The sequence below is a fragment of the Bombus vancouverensis genome, chromosome 14, assembly GCF_051014615.1.
Source record: "Bombus vancouverensis nearcticus chromosome 14, iyBomVanc1_principal, whole genome shotgun sequence".
Taxonomy (NCBI): domain Eukaryota; kingdom Metazoa; phylum Arthropoda; class Insecta; order Hymenoptera; family Apidae; genus Bombus; species Bombus vancouverensis.
In genome coordinates this window covers 8,147,388-8,164,402 of record NC_134924.1, presented here as the reverse complement: position 1 = coordinate 8,164,402, position 17,015 = coordinate 8,147,388, and the positions used below count along the sequence as shown (strand labels likewise).

General features: G+C 37.5%; 4 protein-coding genes across 10 annotated transcripts; 2 read left to right on the top strand and 2 right to left on the bottom strand.

Moving 5' to 3' along the window:
• Window positions 1-3,116: 3,116 nt before the first annotated feature.
• Window positions 3,117-4,854, bottom strand: Nedd8 (Nedd8 ubiquitin like modifier). Its single transcript, XM_033331957.2, has 4 exons — window positions 4,668-4,854; window positions 4,573-4,590; window positions 4,095-4,207; window positions 3,117-3,582 (listed from the first exon to the last, which is right to left on the bottom strand). Exons 1-4 carry the CDS (start codon window positions 4,683-4,685, stop codon window positions 3,498-3,500), a joined length of 234 nt encoding a protein of 77 aa, XP_033187848.1. The 5' UTR covers window positions 4,686-4,854; the 3' UTR covers window positions 3,117-3,497.
• Window positions 4,855-5,866: 1,012 nt separating this feature from the next.
• Window positions 5,867-8,170, top strand: LOC117155646 (mitochondrial import inner membrane translocase subunit Tim21). Of its 5 annotated transcripts, XM_076624448.1 has the most exons (6): window positions 5,940-6,004; window positions 6,259-6,327; window positions 7,151-7,355; window positions 7,432-7,666; window positions 7,741-7,840; window positions 7,915-8,170. In XM_076624448.1, exons 3-6 carry the CDS (start codon window positions 7,154-7,156, stop codon window positions 8,047-8,049), a joined length of 672 nt encoding a protein of 223 aa, XP_076480563.1. In that variant the 5' UTR covers window positions 5,940-6,004; window positions 6,259-6,327; window positions 7,151-7,153; the 3' UTR covers window positions 8,050-8,170. The 5 variants fall into 5 exon arrangements, with proteins under 5 accessions (XP_076480564.1, XP_076480563.1, XP_033187736.2 ...); XM_076624449.1 differs by lacking the exon at window positions 6,259-6,327 and having other exon boundaries at window positions 5,867-6,004; XM_033331845.2 differs by lacking the exon at window positions 5,940-6,004 and having other exon boundaries at window positions 6,188-6,327.
• Window positions 5,989-6,583, bottom strand: e(y)2 (enhancer of yellow 2). Its single transcript, XM_033331945.2, has 2 exons — window positions 6,444-6,583; window positions 5,989-6,321 (listed from the first exon to the last, which is right to left on the bottom strand). The coding sequence occupies exons 1-2, from the start codon at window positions 6,491-6,493 to the stop codon at window positions 6,093-6,095; spliced, it is 279 nt and encodes a 92-aa protein (XP_033187836.1). The 5' UTR covers window positions 6,494-6,583; the 3' UTR covers window positions 5,989-6,092.
• Window positions 8,171-8,923: 753 nt separating the features above from the next.
• Window positions 8,924-16,963, top strand: Tg (transglutaminase). 3 transcript variants are annotated; one of them, XM_033331685.2, is made up of 10 exons: window positions 8,924-9,355; window positions 13,954-14,303; window positions 14,391-14,523; window positions 14,600-14,829; window positions 14,912-15,225; window positions 15,328-15,597; window positions 15,715-15,794; window positions 15,883-16,027; window positions 16,109-16,415; window positions 16,498-16,963. In XM_033331685.2, exons 1-10 carry the CDS (start codon window positions 9,223-9,225, stop codon window positions 16,801-16,803), a joined length of 2,268 nt encoding a protein of 755 aa, XP_033187576.2. In that variant the 5' UTR covers window positions 8,924-9,222; the 3' UTR covers window positions 16,804-16,963. The 3 variants fall into 3 exon arrangements, with proteins under 3 accessions (XP_033187576.2, XP_076480552.1, XP_033187568.2); XM_076624437.1 differs by lacking the exon at window positions 8,924-9,355 and adding an exon at window positions 13,341-13,401; XM_033331677.2 differs by lacking the exon at window positions 8,924-9,355 and adding an exon at window positions 13,432-13,653.
• Window positions 16,964-17,015: the final 52 nt, after the last annotated feature.

The following is a 17,015-nucleotide window of genomic DNA, read 5'->3' as shown; positions in this document are numbered from 1 at the left end:
TACGTTTCTTTCTCTTATCGTATCTTCGCTTACGATACAAACTTTTAAGTCGACAATGTTTCATACGGATCTCTGTTACGCGCCCGATTATTAACACGTTAGCGTTAAAAACCCTCGATAACTATTGTGTTCGCAATGAAACACTGCGAAATCGATGATAATACAGTTTTTTCGATAAGCGATAATTATCGACAGTGTGCAGACGAACTTGCAGTTGTGTACATTAGTCGACAGGCGATAGAACGTATGAAATACAAGATATCCATATCATCAATAGAAGAATTACGATATTTCGATGCGAGTAACAGGATGGTCGAGTCAAATGCGTTGCATTAGCGTGCAAGTAATGGCGTTCTTCGAGACTTTTAGATGCGTATTATTACAACTAAATGTTGCGACTCAGTAGAAGCTATACTTGTGAGCAGCCGACCGTTTTCCACTCATAATGTACTCGATTCAAATGAAACATGCGGTACTCGTCGTAAAAATCGTTTTAAATAACAACCTCGATATTGATATTACACTGACTCTGTTTACACGTCTGTTATTCGCGTGCTCGAGTTTTCTTTTTCGATAAGGATGAACTTAGCTACTTTGAAGGATCGCATAGACAGTGCCTTACACACAATTATCTAGTTTTACATTTTACATATTAACTTTCCAGATGTTTACCACAGTTGAACGCGTATAAGAGAATATAAGAGAACTGAAAGTTTTATTCTTTTCGTCTGTGGCTTCGTGTAAACATTGTCTCTGTATAAAATTGAACGAAACGATTCGTTCACCGATAATCCATATGACGAGAATGTAATTTTCGATCGTTTGATACGGTTCGGATTGTGTCTCTTAACTCGTTCGTTCTTATTCGTATATTATTTTCTTTCGCGATTTATGAGGTCGAGAAGTGTCGCGTTACCATTCAAAAGTTCCAACTTTACCGCTTAAGTGTCGTGCGTGTCGCTTTTTTATAAATTAATTTTATCGATAATGCTAATTAACTTAAGTTATTCGATTATTCTACGCTATAAGCCTTACGGAAATTCTACTTAATCCCCGTGAGTAGATCATATCTAATGAAATTCTTAGAAATAAATAAAATTAAATAAGGGGTAATTACTCGATAATATTTTAGAACGATATGTTCAAGCTTGAATATAGTGAAACTATTGTACGTTAGATTTGTAATGCGACACAGTAAATCTTAATTAAAAAATAATGAACGTAAAGCGTCATTTCGATTACGTGCATCTGAATGGGAATTATAAGATGTGCTTCTTACTTTATCCTCGAATTGATTGATTCGCGAGATACAGGCATTCCGTTTCAACTATCGATACAAAATTATACGTAAAGAGAGATCGATTTGTCCGATGAAAGACATTGTTTATGCACGATGAAGCACTTAATCGTAGAGTTACGCGTAGTTCTAAACATAGATGTTCGCTGTTGAGAATCGCACCAAGTTTCAAGGTAAAGTCGAAGTTTTCGAGATATCTCGTAAACGATCGATCTGAATTTATGCCATTAACTAAATATTAAGTAAAACATGTACTTGATTGCAATGCGTTTTTCTTTTAGATATTAAGTAAGATGTTAGAGTGACAGCGTGAATTTATACGATGTATATCGCACGATAGTTGACGTGTTAATGATAGTTTACTAAATTGGTTTCACAACCAACAATTGTCTTATCGTCACATCGATTAAATTATATTTAAGCAGCTGTCGTATTTTAAAGCACACACGCAAAAAAGAACTAAATGCATTTATCAGAACGATGTGTTTGCATTAACGAATTTCATTTAACAGGTCATGGGTAGCTTTCGCGAAAGGAACGATATACATAATAGATATCATGTTTGAGTGGAAACTTTATTTCATAAACCCATGGTTAACCATATATCGCGAACGCGGAACGCACCACGTACCTAGACGGACAAATGCAAACTGTCTATAGATAACATGGTCAAGTAATAATTGCGCCGGTAGTAGCAAGCTTTTCATTTCGATTTAAAAACGTGTTACGTATATGTATTAATTGTGAGCTTGTGAGTTAAAAGTGACATAACAGTATGCTTTAAAATGTTATTACAGCAATGTAAATAAATCAATTTACAATGGAAGTTCCAGTGTTGATATCTTTCGGGAAAGTGATATGCATATATCAAATAGAAATTACGATCGAGGCAAAAATTTACGAACAGACATAGGTTCGATGCATTTCTCTTACGTACTGGATACAATATTAAGTCTTAGATGCGTTCTAATAACATTCAACTCGATTTATGGTATTTATTTATAAGCAATTAAAGATATAAATGTGAACATAACCAATTATCTTCTTTTAAATGTATTCTTAATTACGGTTCTGTACTGCTTGTGGTGTGTGAACATACTCTTTCCTCTTGCCTTTTCTTTTCTTTTCCTACTTTTTTTTTTCTTTTTTTTTTTTTAATATAGTAGGAAAGTGAATATTTTACAGTTTCACAGACAATACGCATTGCGGTAAAAACCGACCAGTATACCGCGAAACATATATGTTCCTGGGATTCTTGGAAATATCTCCGACAACCGGACAACTAAAAATTCTTGATCAAATTTTGAGAATTTTTACATTTAATACTTGGTTAAGAATCTCAGGTTATCCTTGTGATATCCATTATTTTACTCTATATACTAGTTTATATAATAATAAGTAGACTTGTGAGATTTGAAGTATCATTCGTTACGCGTATAGAAAACAAGTTCGTTAAAATCATTTATGTTAGTATTTAACAATCGCCGAAGTACTTCTGAAAGAATTAAAATTCGTCTCGAAATATTTATTGCGATATAATGTTATTGCAGCGTTAGTTATAGGAAGATATAAATTTATAGAGGCACACACAAGGATACCGGAATGGAGTTTGCATTCGCCAGGGTGGTTCTGTAATAAATGCGGTGTAACATTTACGACGCAGCCCGCTCTTCTACGGCATATTACATCGAGACACGAGGAGTCGCAGAGTTCTACCGCGTACTGCAACATTTGCCAACGATTTTTCAAAACAAAGTGGAGTCTGGCAACTCATAACAGCAAATATCATAGAAACTAATATTGAAATGATACAAGCTCGAATTTTCGAACGAAATTTATTCAAATTCGGATCGGGTCTCGCCTCAATGGAGACTTCACAAACTTAGGAAAATTAGATTCATACTACAAATATTGTACGCGGATATTTTTCATAATAGATATAATTGAAAGATGATTACAATATTGGTTATGCAAATATTAGGTTTCTATAACTGAATTACTTTTATTAATATTTATTTCAATTCTAAATGTAACCGTTCAATCAAAGAGAGATACAAAGACGATTACAAGTCCTTGTAAACACAGCGCAGCGAATGTAACATTGGAAAGCATCCTATTATATTTGTGGCTGATCTTATACAATCTGTAATATTCACACACACACACTCGCACATACATTCCAGAACAAGGAATGTTGTAATTATAAACCCCCTCTTAATGCGAGTACCAAATGCAGTACTGATCCACCTTGAACTTTATAATCTTGCGCCGTTTTTTCATCATTCCTAAAAGACAACAAAAATTTTTATATTCACGATACATTCACAGTCGTTAAATAATGAAAAACGTACACATACACACACACATACACACAGCTATGAGTATTAATTAATACAGTTCTGATATTAATGTAAATATAAGATATATTTGACAAGGGAAAATAAGAAGAAATGATGTTAAAATATCATAATTGATGGAACAGGAACCAGAAAACCAGGACAACTATACGACTCAGATTCAGTAAGGACTGTAGAAAGTCACTTTCCAGAGTATGTTCCATCAACACCGAAGAAGATGAATGCTACAAGAAGATGTAAAGTTTGCGCATCTAAGGGAATGCGGAAGGAATCTCGTTACTATTGCGCTTATTGTAATGTAGGGCTATGTGTTACACCATGCTTTAAGCAGTTTCATACTAAAAGCAATATCGAATGAAACATTAAAACATAATTTTCTCTTTAGCAAATTATCTTGTACAGTTGTGTATATTATTTCTATATTCAATTATGATACCTACATTTGCTTTCCAGAAAATATCAATCGCTGTTGTTGAGGCGGTATCCCTTCCTTTTCTTCCACTCTCTCCTTGATCCTTTCTACTTTATCTGTAGGTTCTATATCTATTTCAATCTATGAGAATAATGATATCTGTGATTGCTCTTAAACTTAAATATGCATCTATTAATCATACATATTAACGATGTATTTGTGAAACTTAATAGTAAACAACAATATGTGGAAGTAATAGTAAATAACAATGGAGGAAGAATATATCCATTATTGGAAACAAACTCTAATTTGTGATAATACATTATTATTAATTACATCAAGTGTCAAATTTTCTATTTTTAACTGACAACATGATTTTATTAGAATGATGATTTTACTGCTATAACTGTTCTTTTTTCTAAGTGTATATAAAGATAAACGTTATGTTACATATTAAATCGCCAAATTGTATTTAAAATACATAAGATTATTTTGCAGTTACTTGCCTCCTTTCCGGTAAGAGTCTGAAACAAGGTTAGAATATATTTTCAGAACTTGTTATAAATGTCGTAGGTCCACCTCCGCCGGTCAATGTTCTTACCTTCACTTTGATCAACATTGTTTATGTTTTAAAAGACAATTTAATAAATAATCACTCTATGGTTACAAATTAAAAGCTATTGACATAAAGATGCACGAATGCGGTTTTCTGAACTTTGAATAAAATGTTCTATCTTCACCATATCTAGTGAGAAGTCTCTATAGCTCCATCTAACGGTAATTCGGGAACGTATATATTGATAGCAGAAATGAGCAGGGAGATTGCCGATGAGCATGGAAGAAATACAGCCAAAAGTCCGTTCCACGAATTACCGCCTCTAGCGATCAAATAATCGAACTATACCCTTCTTTGCTTTGAAGGGTGAAACGAGCATATATAAGGGGCGGGGGAATGCGGGTTCGTATCGGGCCATACAGAATTGGTTAAAAGCAGTTACTTAATGACGATTCGAAAATAAGCACCAAAACGCTGCGCCATACCACATGCACGTGTAAGTTTTCGATCGTTATTTTTGTATCGAGTTGTTGTAACTCCATTAATCCTGCGACGAAATCAAATCACCGTAAAATGATTTAACTACACAAATTATTATACAGAAAATTACGAACTCGTTGTAAAACTGTACGATTATTGTAAACATACAAATTGAATTGAATAAAACAATTTTATTTTGCAAATGAACAGAGCGTTTAATTATTTAAATCCTTCCAACTTTCAACATTCACAGTCTTCAAATTCTTTCCAATTGCGATAAAGAAGTTTTTTTTATTTGGTAGACTATTTACAATCAATCCTCGTTGAGAATTTTAAGTAATTCCATTTGACGTGGTACTTAAATTTGTTAAGTTTAGCCCTGAGTTGCTTCGATTTATCTATGATGTGTGATAAAGAATGACTAAGAAGTTCGAAAAAAATTAGTAAGATCGTTGCTATTGGTTACTATTGATTGCTGCTAGCTGCTCATGGTATCTCGATCATCGTTTCTGTAATCGATACAAAGAAAGAACAATTTATTTGCAATATGTAATTCACCTTTCAAACAATTTTTATGTCCTTCGATCTTTACTCTTCACTAATCGCCGCGCCGTTACAAATTTTGTTTCCCGTGTATAGTTCGGCCATTGTCCGCTAGAGGCTGATTTGTCGAGATGCATTTTTTGGTTAACTTTTTTAACATTGTAAAATGATCTAGCTATCTATTTGAACTGATCTCTGTTGACAGTTTCCAAGCAACATTTATTATTTCTTATACTTTCTTAAATTGAAACAACCGTTTTTTTTTATATATAATTACGTAAATGGTAAAATGTAATTAAAGGCAAAATAGGTTTATATTTATATAGTTAGACAACCAAGGCACTTCTATCAGTTTATATGTAAATATAATATATTTGTAATCTTAGTGTAAATTTATCAGCTATTGCAGTATGGCCATAGTATGACAGTGTAATGAATTTCTTATTGTTACATTTTTAATTTTTCTTCTTGAGCAATCAGTTGATTTTTTATTTTCTGTAGGAGTTCCTTTTTAACAGAGTCTGGAACAAGTGTTCTTGCTTTAGTTGTAACCATTGAAAGCAATTTATCATAAGTAATATCATGACCATGTTCTTTTATTAAATCCTTGCAGATTAATTTTACTTGATCTCTCCATCCACATTCAACTAATCGACGACGTAGCAACTCTTTTAGCCTAAAAGTAAGGTTAATTATAAGTTTAAATAAGCAACTGTTACAAGATTTTAATCGGTGAATAGACTAACGAATATAATACAAAATTTTGGACATATCATATATTTATAAATGAATATTTACCCGTCGCGATCTCCAACCATAACTAGTCTTTGATGTGGAGCAGTCTTCATTAGGTCTTCTAATTTTATCTACTTTTCTATTAACAGAATTTTATAGCTTCTCTTAAAACACGATCTTTAAAGAGAGCCGCACTGTTTACTCCTTTTAATATGTAAGATAGGTTATGTTGTTTTGTCTTTTCGAGTTCATAACCTAACATTGTTTCATTTCTCAATTTCTCACATAGATGATGAAATAACCAAACATGAGCATTTCTAGCAGATTCTAAAAGTGTTGTTTAAAGTAACCTATCATTAAAATACCATTATTGATATTTATTCATAATTATTTCAATTTTTTACAAATGAAATATTTCTTATTAATCCATAGGTATGTAAAATAGGTAAAGAAAATAGATGATAAATTATTAAAAGACGGTTTCAAAATCTACTAGGATAATTGGTACAATGTTTGTGATAGTTTCAGAAATATTATTTTTACAGCATGCAACGTATGTTAAATGTTATTTGATCATTGTGAGACTATAAATATCACTTTTGTATTTTATTTAAATACTTTTTAACTACTTTTATCAGTTACTTTGCATTATTACTATTGATAGAATTTTGTATAGAATTAGTCTGTATGGACAGTGTAGTTCAATACTTTGCAGTAGTTATTGTTTACATTTATTCCATTTGTACAAGGAGTATTTATCATCATTTTAGGAGATGGCATCAACACGAGTAATCAATTGCATTTCGTACAAAAGACTTGTAGCAGTCTCTAGTCTAAAAAATGTATACATTCTTTCTAATTTTAGTATTAATTCTAATTTTCAACAAAATGCATTATATTGTACGAAAAAATCAATTGCTAAAACAGATTATGTTGAACATGAAAATAAAATACAAGTTGGATTTGCGGATGTAGGTAAATTTCCTATGTATATATGGACACATAAAGCATAAAAACCAATACCATCCTGAATATATTGTTTTTATTACAGTTAAAGAAAATACAAAATCTATTGGATACTTAGGTGTAATAATTGGTGGTATAGGAATTACTGCCTTCATGTTTTATATGATTTTTGATGAATTATTTTCCAATAAAAGTCCAAACAGCGTATATAGTAAAGCATTAGATCGCTGCATCAAACATCCTAAAGTAACAGATGCCCTAGGAGAACCAATAAAAGCATATGGAGAAGAGAGCAGACGTGGACGTAGAAGTCACATAAGGTAAAGTTATATTTGTACTTATTACTGTTTCTCTTTATAGTTAATATTATTATTAACTACATATAATATTTCAGTCATATTGTCTTTGAAAAGGATGGAGTACGTCATATGAGAATGAAATTTTATATTCAAGGTATAAGGAGACGCGCAACTGTGAATTTAGAAGTGCAAGAAGTAAGATATAATGTTTTTATATTTTGTAGACATTCAGTTTAAGATTAATTAAAAATGTAACTTTTATGTATTAGGATGAATCTGGCAATTATATGTACAGATATTTATATGTACTTGTGGATGATATTTTGCAAACTATTATTAAAATAGAAGACAATAGAGAACAAAAGAGGAGCTCCAGTACCGAAGCAGAACTTGAATGGAATTAATATGTTAGATCTTTCTAATTAATATTTAGTATATTATGTACAGAAACGATTACAATCGATTATTTTAAATACACTTCTGTAAAATTTGTGTCAAATAAATATGGTGATACTTGAAAGAAAAGTTTTATATTTATTTATAAATCGTGGGCTGCATAATAGTCGCAAATAAATATTTTTACATATGTTATAACAAGTTCTTATGAAATAAGGAAGAAAATATGCTAATAACAATATTTCTCTTTAAAAGTAATAGTCTTTAAATAGATGTAACATTCAGGAAATTCGAGGAACGAAAGTTTACTTATGTGACTTCATCTTCCTGTAACGAGAATCGAGGTTCAAGCGAAATAAATAAAAATGAGTTACAATACTTTTAAGATAATGTTTATGTTATTACTAACAGAAAGGGTAAGTGTAATTTAGAATGAATGAAAATGAAAGAAAGAGGTAAATAGTACCTACGATGGTTAGGTAAAGATGCGAAGGGATCGTTAGCATTCATGATCATCTAAAAATTGATCGGAATCTGGGGAGAGATCATGTCGTCTGCATCATTTATGATGCCAACTGAGTCTCTGACAGTCCTTCATTTACTCGCGAGCAGATCGACAGAGCGCGTCGTCTATATCAGTCCGCGTTGGAGCTTAAATTGTGACGTGATATCATACAGTAACTCCTTGTTTAATTCTGAATCTTTTTCAAACTTATACCGATATTTCACAATTATTTCAATGTTAATAAATTGACATTTCATTACAGAGTTTTAACATACTCTCTGTGCCTTTTAATCGTGTATCTCGATGATTAAGATATAATTTAAAATTCTTCTAAATTTCTTAATTTTTATACTGAAGACTTTTCGTGGTAGTGAGTCAATAGCTGAATTGAAACAGAGTCCTCTGAATAAGTGATTGGTACCGCAAGATCCAAATTTCTCTTCGATTGCATCGGATGACCTGTTGTCGGTAATTATGTTTCGTAAAGATAATTCAACGTGAGGTGTACTACTGTTGAACGATCGAAGCGAAATCGCGTGTCGTAGTGGAATGACATGGAAATGTCATCAAAAGTATGGGAAATACTATGAACTTTTGAATTTGAAAGGCAGACAAAAACAGAAGACAATAATTAAATAAAATATATCGTATTTATCGCCGTACAAGATTGAACAAAATGGGCAAGGTTTGTTCTTGTTTTTCACGATTTAGAGCAATTTTTACACCCGAAACTGTTACGGACAGTCCCCTTAAGCCATTATGCACAAAACCGGAATGTCTTCCACGGCCACCTGCTGCATCTAGTTCTGGTAAGTTCCGAGCAACACTGTTTTCATGTTAAATAATTTCCAATTGGAACGATCGCCTTAAACTGTAGATCAACGCGATGACAAATACATTTTAATACTTGTAAATCATTGTAAACATATGTGGACAATATACCTTTTACTTTATACTTGCAGAAGTTAATCTGCGATAACCTTCTTGCATGATTGATGACCTTGTCGCGTGTAATTCACAGATAGGATTGACGTTTTCCTATATATTAGATAAACGATATCGGAATCCTGTGATTTGGCGCGTGTGAGAAAAAAAATGACGTTTCTAGAAGAATATCGTTCTTCGTAGAATTTCGTTCTATTTTGTAAGTCAATTTACTGAGAATCGATTTATTCCACGCTCGAACAAATAGCAACGTGTTAACGCGATCTAGACAGAAACCGATGATTTATCGTGCTTCTATTATTATATCTAACGTAGTTATAACGGCGGAAACGAGCGCAGCTCGAAACAATCCTCGAAGGATTTCCAAAGTTTCTAGTCCTTGGCACGAGCGACGCTTTTCTTTTTGTATACATATTCTTAAGACCTATTTTAAGAAAGCACGTGCTAGCCAGCCAGTGTATCGAGGGTGCTCCTCGATCTTCGATACGTGCGAAATGTGCTTTCGATAGTTTCGATCATCGCTTATCATAATCATCCGAGCTATACCGAAACGTTTGCTTTGAGTTCGTTACGGCGGTGATGTCATTAGCCGCTACATGTTTTTAGGCAACTGCGTAATTTCGAAAACTTCCTGCTACTACTTTTTCGACGTAACGACGCAACTCGGCGTTGCTTCTGTTTTACCGGCTCGGTATGGTTTCAAGATCAAGGCGAAGATTTACGAGAGAATCTTGGAAGAAATATTTTTCAAAAGTTTAGTCAACAGATATGTTCGGTTGGAAATTAGCAAGCAAACAGAAATCGCGCGAACAACGTGAATTCCTCTCGGCGCTTGAAAATTTGGTCGATAGTACTTCACCAAAGAAAATAAACTCGTCTTGCCAGCCAGATGGGAAATCTCACTTTTCGCTTCTTTCGCGGCCAGTCGGCCCAAATCGAATTATTCGACGATGTACGTCTCGTTAGTCTTGTTACGCGTGCAGACTTTCGTCGTGACTCTTTAGCTGCTATCGTTTCCATTGCAATTCTTTCATCCGCCAATGTGCAACGTAAAACGGACAAAACGTCCCTCCTCTCGAGACCGTGGATATTTGTGAATCGATAAAAGGTAGAAACGAATGTGACATTACAACGTGTGTTTAACGGCCTCGAGGTGTGACCATTGCCATGAATGAAAGTAAAATTACGCAAGTGGCACCCTGACCTCTGTGAGGCATGACGTCAGCCTCAATTACGCACAGTTGTATTATTACCCGAGCTTTTTCCGAGATCGAAAGCAGACTCAACTATTTATGATTCATCTTCTTGGCATTTCTAATTGTGAGATAGCAAGTCATGTAACGCGAATTCATTCGCGCCAACGTTACTTCGATTGATTTTAAAACCGACCGTACGAGTTATCTCTTCTTCTGGCGATATTTCGTAGCCAATCATTTTTACGCGATTACCTTGCGGATTAAAATTGCGCGCGATGTCGTCGTGCAGTAAATAAAAGCCAGTATTAACGCATAGCATTAACGAACGAACAGAGCAATTCGTTATACGATAAGCATACCTTGGATGTTCCCCGTTTCTTCAAAATATGCGTCTTCCTGTCGCCTCGCGTTTGAAACTGCAATAATGCCATGTACAGTATATACCAAGAAGAATGTTAATCTTATGCGGATATCGTTGTTCGCATGAAACGAGAGGAAGTTCCTGTTGCACCAGGAACATGCATAGCCGCTATTTATCGCCGTAGCTACTACGGCACGTGCTAAAACTCGTCACACAGGCTTTTGCTTAATTATTTACAGCCGCTTCTCTAACAAGTGTAACTTCGCTTCCTCCAGCGCTGATAACTTTTTACGATATTTGCACCGATAGAAACTCAAATCCACGCGTTCTATGTGCTCGTCCTATCTTCGTTGAAACTTATTATAGTTTGCCAGTAATTGAGTCAATTTTTATGGAAATTATGAATATTCCCGATCGTGGTAGGCTTGAATTCTCAGTATCGTACGAAGGAAAAGAGATAAATCGTTTAGAGAATGAAAATTCTATTCTTACGTTACATCGAATACATGACATCGCGCGTCATCATCGGTTGCTATGGATAATCTGCATTCTAGAACACTTATCTGTGTCTACTTAACTATATATATATATATATACATGTGCATAGCAGATTGCCTCGTGGCGTTATTTTTAATCGAAAACAATACCATTAGGTATGTAGATGCCATAATTTCTTGCCGCTTACCAACTCACCAAAATAGCATCGATTTCGTATGAAACCGGTTGAAGTAATCGTATGACGGCTGCACTATATACAGATACTTTGAGTAATTTGATCGTTTAACACGATATTTCTTACGCGATCGGCTGTCCGGCTGTCGGGTTATTATATATCATGCGATAGATCAATATTTATTTCTAATTGATCCGGTATAACATTAAGTACGACGGTGTTAATAGAAAGGTAACTGAACCGAGGAATTTTCACTACCAAACTAACCGATCGTAAGTAGCTACGTAATCTTGAAGATTAAACTTCAGTAGATAAATAAATTTGTTCTTGCATCTGTGTTTTCCTAACGATTCTCCGTTATTACGTATAGGCAGCTTACGATTCTCCGACTTGTGTACAGACACACACACGTGCGTCGCAGCGATAGAAATTGCAAGCGAACAAGCAAGAATCTGTGAAAGGATGAAAAAATAAAAAAAAAATAATAAGAAAGGGGCGAAGAATTGGCGAAAGGAGAGAAACAGAGCGTAGAGGATCGAAGAAAATTAAATAAACGAACAATAAGGAAGAGTAATGTACACGACGAAAATGAAAAAACTTAAAAGTGCGAAGGAACGAATAACGTGTAGAGAAAACAGAGTTGAATTAATGCGATGCCTGGCTGTACCAAAAATTTGCAAGAGAACGAATAAAGTAAAATTTATAAAAAATCAAAGGATGAAAAAGAAGAAAGGATAGGGAAACGAAAAGAGGTGGAAAGATTTGGAAAAGATGTTTCCGCGTATTACTTTGACACGTGCTTATCTAGCTTTTCGATGTATCCGTGATACGTATTTGTCGATGGATACGTTGTTTTCGTACACACCCCTCCTTTTCTATCTCGCAAAACTCTCCGCGTGAAGCTTCTTAAAAGTTAGCCGCGCGAAAGAAAATCGGTCGTAAAGATCGATATTTGTCTATTTACTCTATGGAACGTTTTCGCTTGGAATCGCGATCGTGCGAGGACAAACGAATCGCTGACAACGAAAATAGGTGACGGCCAGTGCGAGCAAGTCGCGTTTCCACTTCTTTTCGCAATATGGCAATTAATTGCGTCGACGAGTTTCTTTGTCAAGGCTTGAATTTCAAATAGTCGCGGCTTTTGCAAACCGATTTAAGACGAAAACACGCGAGACGTCGATACTAATTGAACGTACCGATCGATTCTCGTAATTGTACGATACATGGAAACGAGACAATTATTGCCGCCAAAACTGGTAAACGTGTCAACACCGGCGTAATGACTCTTTCGACGATCCGTAGTTTTTCACCGGCCTTGTCAATCTACTCGAGCGTATGGATCAGCCGCTTTCCACGTACATCTTGATCACGGTCGACCATATAAAGATGTTGTTGGCGATCTTCGATATCCGTTTTCTTGGAATACGGCGCGACAGATTATCTGATATACAATTCGTTTCGTAATTACCGGAGTAAATTGTGAGAAATAATCGATAGGATGAAGAGTAGGTGACTCCGACTGGTACCTAGACTCATCGATGACGCCATGTATGGTTGCGTTCGTCGATGCAGAAAAGTCCTTGACGTATCTCCTAGAATATAGCAACCCACCCGACGTGTAGGGCGGCGCGGCGCGTAAAGCGGAGCACCTCGTCTCGCCGTTCCGTACCGTGCAGTCATGTACAGTATACAGCATTGCAATTTCTTCCTTATTTCCAGAACGGGGAGCGATCGCTCACTCTCAGTGATTTCATAGAACTGTGAGCGGTCGAAGGACCGCGGCGCGATATCCGCCGATGGATTCAGTCTTTCGTTCGTTTTCGAGGGACGAGTTTGCATTCCCGAGTCCTCGAAGGATGTTTTATAGATTTTACGATCGTTACCGGTCTTTCAATGATCGCCGTTCCAATCCCTTTCCATTCAGATTTTACTGTGAGTGTTCGCATCCTCGCGATCTAGTTTCCATCTTGAACCTTTCGACGCGCGGTGTTCCTCCTTTCAATATCTCGCAAATAGTAAAAGATCGGGCAATTAATTTTAATTATTCCATTGGATCGTATTTTTATCGTCGTTGGCAATTCGCCATACGCGCGAATTTACTCAAGCGTTTCAGGATGTCGGCAGAATCAGAAATATCGTTATGTAAAGCGTGTTTCGTACGTGGGAACCGTCGCGTCGCGTTGTAAACGAAGTTAAAACGGTAAAAAAATCGTATTCGTATTCTGCTCGCAGGGGAAGATTTTGGAGTTCCAGTGTTGACGATCGCAGACGTGGATCCGTGTATCGCGGAGAATGGAGTCAATCACAGAACATCCAGATACGACCTGATGACTAGACAGGACGACAAATCTAGGCTGGTCGTTAGACGGGGGCAAGAATTTTACTTACACTTGACTTTGTCCAGAAATTACGAGCCAAGTATCGATGGTATGTCGATAATTTTCACGGTTGACGGAGTCGAGAGGCCGCTATACGGGCACGGAACCCTCGTCGCGACGGCTGTTCTTTATCCGGGAGAACCGTCCGAGGGTCCCTGGCATGCCACCATTGACGCTATTCAACACAATTTTATTCGATTGAAGGTAAGCGATCAAAGGCGTATCGTCTTTCGTTCGTTTTCCATCGGCGCGGTCCTAACACGAGCGATTCTTCTTTTGTCACTTTCTCAGATTGTTGCAGCTCCCGACGCGATAATAGGCAAGTGGAGGATAGACATCGACACCAAGAACAAGAATTTAGACGGAGCCGTTAGTTACACGGTGAAACAACCGTTTTATCTAATTTTCAATCCCTGGTGCAGAGGTAGGGAATTTCGATTCCGATGAAAGAGGCCAATCATCCGAATACGCGGGACAATGATCTTTTGACGATTTTCCAGAGGACGCGGTGTACATGGAGGAGGAAGATCAGCGACAGGAGTACGTGATGGCGGAGGATGGTTTGATATGGCGTGGAAGCTACAATCGTCTGAGACCAACGGTTTGGAAATATTCGCAGTTCGAGCGGGACATATTAGATTGCGCGCTGCATCTGATGATTCAAGTTGGGAAAGTTCGAATACACGGCAGAAACGATCCTGTCGTTATATCTCGCATTCTGTCGGCAGCTGTGAGTACTCGAATCGACTTCTTTGTCTCACACGTCTTTTTGCTGTCGATCGCGAAACTCAAGGAAAGTTGCCGCGTTGCAGGTAAATTCGCCGGACGACAATGGCGCGGTAATGGGTAACTGGTCCGACGATTTTGGAGGTGGTACACCACCGACCAAATGGTTGGGTTCGCAAAAGATCCTGCAACAATACTATAAGACGAAGAAACCGGTCAAGTATGGTCAATGCTGGGTATTCTCGGGAGTGTTGGCCACCGTTTGCCGTACCCTGGGACTACCTTGTCGCGTGGTAACCAATTATGCGAGCGCGCACGACACTCAGAGCAGCTTGACCGTCGACTATTTCGTCGACGCCGAGGGGAAAGTTATGGAGGAGATGAACAGCGATTCGATATGGCAAGTATTACGTCTAAGTATACTCGGGTAGTTGCAGCGCGTATCGATCGTATACGCGCACGCGGTTCCATCGTTTTTCACTGCGATCCGGTCATTTCGTAGGAATTTCCACGTGTGGAACGAGGTATGGATGACTCGATTGGACTTGTCGCCGGAATATTCTGGTTGGCAAGCGATCGATGCGACTCCTCAAGAATTGAGCGAGGACGCGTACCGTTGCGGACCGGCTTCCGTCGCCGCTGTGAAGAAAGGCGAGGTTCTCCGACCTTATGACAATGCCTTCCTCTTCGCCGAGGTCAACGCGGATAAAGTGTTTTGGCGTTACAACGGACCGACTCAACCTTTAAAGCTGATTCGAAAGGACGTGTACGGGTGAGTATTTCACGCGTTACAGTCTTCCTTTAAGATCGATCGATTCGTCGTTTCGATTCCAGCAACGAGAATAACGTCCATTTGTTTTACCTTCTTTTTTTTTTTTTCGATACCTAGCATCGGGCAATTTATTAGCACGAAAGCGATCGGTAGATGGGCGAGGGAAGATATCACTCATACCTACAAGTATCCAGAAAGTAAGAGATCCTTCGAAGAGCGAGCGACCAGCGAGTCCTCGATTCTTGCTAAAGTCTTAACGCGCGGTTCCTTGTTTTCGTTTCACAGAGTCGGAAGAAGAACGGGCTGCCATGTTGAAGGCGTTGCGTCAAAGTCAGTCGTTGTTTAGTCGTTATTACCTGAACGAGGAGTTCAACGACGTCATGTTTAACTTCGAGTTACGCGACGATATCGTGATCGGACAACCTTTCAGGTATTTCTTCGTTTGTTCCTTTCCTTAGCTCCGTTTACTCTCCGTTTAGCTCATATACTCACGAGATGCGTCCTGTTACAGTGTCGTGTTGCTGATTAAAAATAGAAGCAATTACAACGAGTATGAGGTCTCGGTGATTTTAAGAGTGGAGACGGTTCTGTACACCGGACGGGTCGGCGACCCAGTGAAGAGATTAAATATCGATCGACTGGTGAGACCTGGAGTCCTCGAGGAAGTGCGTATGGATGTATCCTGGGAGGAATACGGGCCTCGACTATTGAATCAGTGCGCATTCAATATTTCCTGCCTGGCCACCATCAAGGACACCAATTTCGAGTACTTTGCGCAAGACGACTTTCGCGTGAGGAAACCCGACATTAAAATCACGGTACGTAGGTGCTCTCTACGTTCTATCCTATCTACGTTTATCGCGTAATCGACGACGAAGTAAATTAAAATCGTTTGCGTAGTTGGAGAACGAGCCGGAAGTTGGCAAGACGCTAAACGCGACAGCGAAATTTCAAAATCCGCTGCCCATCCCACTGAAGAAGTGTAGATTCTTGATCGAGGGACCTGGAATGGACGAGCAGCTGAAGTTGAAACTGTCGGACCAGGTAGAGGTGGACGCGTACGCGGAATGTTCGTTCTCTATGGTACCGAAATTCGAAGGCCGTGCCACGATCGCTGCGAAATTTTACTCGAAAGAGCTCGAGGACGTTGACGGTTTCGTCAATTTTATGGTAAAATCGATGAAAGCTGTTACAAACGGCGAGTAACGAGCCGACGAACCGAAATCGACGGCGTAAGTAGTCTGTATTCACGAGTCTTCCAGCGAGTTTCGTCTCTTTAACAAGTGTTCGTAATGTTTTGTACGAAATAAAAGTTTGAAAGTCGCTTGCCACGCATATGCCGTATGCGGAGGTGGCGCAAGTCGAACATTTTCGTTCAGATACTATGCACGATCCTTTTCCTACCGCGGCGTCTGCAT